The 4,390-nt window shown below is 29.4% G+C and overlaps 1 protein-coding gene across 2 annotated transcripts; it reads left to right on the top strand.

Moving 5' to 3' along the window:
• Positions 2,252–4,384, top strand: LOC107638445 (protein SRG1). 2 transcript variants are annotated; one of them, XM_016341727.2, is made up of 5 exons: positions 2,252–2,512; positions 2,729–2,976; positions 3,300–3,627; positions 3,828–4,070; positions 4,248–4,384. In XM_016341727.2, the coding sequence occupies exons 1-4, from the start codon at positions 2,252–2,254 to the stop codon at positions 4,068–4,070; spliced, it is 1,080 nt and encodes a 359-aa protein (XP_016197213.1). In that variant the 3' UTR covers positions 4,248–4,384. The 2 variants fall into 2 exon arrangements, with proteins under 2 accessions (XP_016197213.1, XP_016197205.1); XM_016341719.2 differs by lacking the exon at positions 4,248–4,384 and having other exon boundaries at positions 3,828–4,196.

Genomic DNA, 4,390 nt, shown 5'->3' on the forward strand with positions numbered 1-4,390 from the left:
GTGATAAAAAAAATTTAAGAATAAAATTATAAAAAAAATTATTTAGAATGAAAGTAATATGATTAAGTGTAATTTACTTAGATGTGATTAAAAAATAATTGAATAGCTATGTATCGTAGAAGATTGCTATTATTGAAGGATAAAATTAAAATTTATTTCTATGTATCATTTTTGTTTCTAACGTTTTCGTCCTATTTAAGTCTCTAACGTTTTAAAATCGTTTCAATTTCGTCTCGCCGTCAATTCTGTTAACAGATCTCTAACTGCAGGACAACATTGAATCACTTTTGAAACGTTAAAGACTTAGATTTAAAAGTTAAGGACAACTTTAGAACTCACCTCAAACATTAAAAACAAAAAGATTCTTTACTCTTTCGATTTTATTCTATACACATGATTCATGAGGCATGATTGAATATCCCTTGTTTTAAAGTGAATTATTAAGAATAGAAAATGATAGATATTTTTAAAATGGTCAAAATAATTGGTATGTTGGATGGTGACACTAATGTAGAATAATTTTGCAATAAGACACTATTTACCATTGTGTCACTGCTATTCATCATTAAACCCACTTCATAACCACAAGTGTTAAGAAAACCATGACGATATCATATAATCATGCATATGAGAAAGTAGCAGCAAGCAAGAGAAAAAAGTGCATTTACCAAAAGAAGAGAAGGAAAGGACAAAGGTAGGAGAAAAAAATTAAAATAAAATAAAATAAAGAAGCTAATGACACAAGTGCTGTTACAGAACTCAATTCATGTTTCTTGTCTCTTCACTTTAATTGATTTTTTTCCTGTCTTCCTTTTAGTAAAAGAAAAAAGTTTAGTAATGGAGGTGAAATATAGAGAGCAGGACGAATTCCAAATGTTTCTAGAATGCTTGTGTTTTAATAGTTTTAGATTTAGTCATTAATTTTGATTATAAAAAATATATATTAATTAAAATCATCGATTAAAAGAAATAATCTCAAAATTTAGTTATTGGGATAGAAGAGTTTATAATATTTATTTTAGAGTTGTATTTTTCGATACAAAGTTTATTATATTATATATTTTTTAAAAAGTGAACTTTTTGACAATTGCAATCTAAATTCAACTGCGTTTTATTCAATATTATTAGAATTTTTTACGCATGGCCTTTTTTAATTGACCGAGTCTCAATAAAAATACTATTTTCACAAATTATAAAATTTTAAGATAACCATAACAAAATAGAATTTTAACATTTACAAGTGGCGAATTGGTTTAGAAGCCATATGGCCTATTATATGCCCCTAATGGTGATAATCATAAGCTATAGTTTGGTGCCACAGCTGATGGAATTCCAAAACATATTAAAATACATAAAATAGCAAATCATTGGTTTGAGAAAGGAAATTAATTAGTTAAACGACAACAATGTGCTAGATTAATGGTGTCTTTGTGAACAGAACATATAAAATATTTAAAAGTAAAATATCGGTTTTGTCTCTAAAAGTTTGGGATAAATTTTATTTGTATTCTTAATGTTTAAATCATTTTATTTGTATCCTTAACATTTGTAAAAATAATTCAATATTATCTTACCATTAATTATACATCATGAACTTTAGTTGGAGTCCGAAAATCTCTTCTTGAAGTTAGAATACAAATATTTGGGACAGAACCGATGATCCACTCCGAATAATAACTCATTAAAAATTGAAACTAATTCCTACAACATTTATATAATTCACTTTTTTAGGAACATAATTGAACCTGAATATAAATAGTGGGTACAATATTGAAATCAAACATATCTAAGTGAGACGAGAATGAATACATCAAAATGAGAATAATTGAAAAATACAATCTGATGTATTAGTATAATTAACGCGGAATAACATTGAATCACTTTTATAAATGATAAAAATACAAATAGAACAATTTAAACATTAAAGACACAAATAAAATTTATCCCAAACGTTAGGGACAAAAACGATATTTTACTCGCTATTTGAATTAACGGTATATATGCAATGCAACATTACAGTAATCAATAACACATGACTTCATCTGAATTTAATATGAGAAGTGAGGTCACTTAAAGTCATGTGGGACTTGTGTATGCCAATCATGTACCAATTTTGTTTTTCAATTTGTGTAACCATATCAGCTGAATTCAACTATAAATACCAACTTTAGAAGAAGGAAGAGATATATTAAGAGTTAGCATAGAAATTCATATATAGAAGATTCTCTAGTTTTCATATTCTCTCTCTTTCATGGCTCCAGTGCCCATTTCTTCAATCAAAGTTGGGCACATTGATGATGTCCAAGAACTAAGAAAAATTAGGCCTAAAACCATTCCTGAAAGATTTGTAAGAGATATGAGTGAGAGACCAACACCTGCTATCACACTCTCACCACCATCTTCTGACATGCCTGTCATTGATTTCTCTAAGCTCACCAAAGGGAACACTGAACAAATCCAAACTGAAACTCTGAAGCTTGCAGATGCTTGTGAAAGTTGGGGTTTTTTTCAGGTATATATCATTGATTTTAACAGCTGATTTTAATTAAAATCTTTTTAAACAAAAAATGTATATAAATTAAATCATTTCTAAGTATGTATACCTCTTGGTTTTACTTTTGTGCTACCTTTTTTATGTCTGTATATAATTATATTAACTTATCATAATTACATAGCCATCAATTTGTGTGTGCATATTTATACAAACTAAAGTTGAGTGTGTGATTAGGTACTTAATCATGAGGTTGACCTGACATTGATGGAAATCATGGAGAAAAGTAGTAGGGAATTTTTTATGCTTCCTTTGGAAGAAAAACAGAAATACCAGATGGCTCCTGGTACAGTCCAAGGTTATGGCCAGGCTTTTGTTTTCTCAGAGGACCAGAAGTTGGATTGGTGCAACATGTTTGCTCTTGGAATTGAACCTCAGTTTATAAGGAATCCAAATCTATGGCCAAAGAAGCCAGCCACATTTAGGTAATTATTCTTTTGGTAGAAATTTCGGTGCATTTAACTTCGTAAATGAGAGTCACTAAATGATTTAACAGTTTGACTAAATTGTCATCTAACAACTCTAAGCATCAACTATTATTTTATTTTAAAATATATTATTTGTACTCATTTTGTCTGGTATACCAAGTCAACAAGCTTTTATCATATACTTTATTTAGTGATAAAAAAAAGTGTGTTGGTCTAGAATACAACACCAAATGAGTATATAAAACATGTTTTGTTGTTACATATGAGTTATTCACTATTAAAATGTAGTATCACATATACATACATGTAAAATCTTGCAGTGAAACAGTGGAAGTGTATTCAAGAGAAATGAGAAAAGTATGCCAGAATCTGCTGAAATACATAGGATTAGGCCTAGGCTTGGAAGGGGATGTGTTTGAGAAGATGTTTGGTGTGGCAGTACAAGCAATAAGGATGAATTATTACCCTCCATGTTCAAGACCTGACCTTGTTTTAGGCCTAAGTCCTCATTCAGATGGAAGTGCCCTTACTGTTCTGCAGCAAGCAAAGGGAAGCCCTGTGGGACTTCAAATTCTCAAGGATCAAACATGGCTGCCTCTTCAACTCATCCCAAATGCCTTGCTCATTAACATTGGAGACACCATAGAAGTATGTCTCCCTTCACTTGTTCTCTTCCATTTTTCTTTTCTCTCTAATTTGGACTCAATTCTCATTATTTAAAATATAAACTATTCAGAACACAATAAGAAATTAGCACAAAATAATCTAAAATTACTTTATTTTATATTCTTTAATTACAATCTAAAATTATAGATTTAAGTTAAATAAGATAATTTTGAGTTATGCAGGTTCTAACAAATGGAAAATACAAGAGTGTGGAGCATAGAGCTGTGGCTCATAAAGACAAAGATAGGCTCTCAATTGTGACATTTTATGCTCCAAGCTATGAAGTGGAGCTAAGTCCAATGCAAGAATTTGTGGATGAAAAAAACACATGCAAGTATAGAAGATACAATCATGGAGAGTACAGCAAACATTATGTAACAAACAAGTTGCAGGGAAAAAAGACATTGGACTTCGCAAAAATATAAATTATACAAGGAAGAGTGTTAGAGGCAGTAATTTTTGTGTTTTATAATCATCAATTGGTCATCAATAATATTTTTAATGGTGTGATATTATATCCAATAATAAAAGATCATTCATTTTTCTTTTGATGACTAAATATTGACCACAAAATACAAAAGTTATTTTCTCCTAAATTTTCTATTAAACAAGTATTAAATTTCACAAACTAGGAATAATTATATTTGGGCCCATTACTTAAGTTTCCCATCTAGGTATCCTATATATAATGATATTATATTGCATGTGTATCTTATACAGGGACAGAAGATTTAATAGATTTAAT

Source organism: Arachis ipaensis, chromosome B01 (assembly GCF_000816755.2).
Source record: "Arachis ipaensis cultivar K30076 chromosome B01, Araip1.1, whole genome shotgun sequence".
Classification (NCBI taxonomy): domain Eukaryota; kingdom Viridiplantae; phylum Streptophyta; class Magnoliopsida; order Fabales; family Fabaceae; genus Arachis; species Arachis ipaensis.

What these genes read in the sequence shown, in the direction of transcription:
- LOC107638445 (XM_016341727.2), top strand. Translation starts at nt 2,252, where the DNA reads ATGGCTCCAGTGCCCATTTCTTCAATCAAAGTTGGGCACATTGATGAT. An exon ending in AAGAAGCCAGCCACATTTAG is followed by an intron (nt 2,977 to 3,299) that starts GTAATTATTCTT and finishes AAAATCTTGCAG; the next exon opens with TGAAACAGTGGAAGTGTATT. An exon ending in ACATTGGAGACACCATAGAA is followed by an intron (nt 3,628 to 3,827) that starts GTATGTCTCCCT and finishes TGAGTTATGCAG; the next exon opens with GTTCTAACAAATGGAAAATA.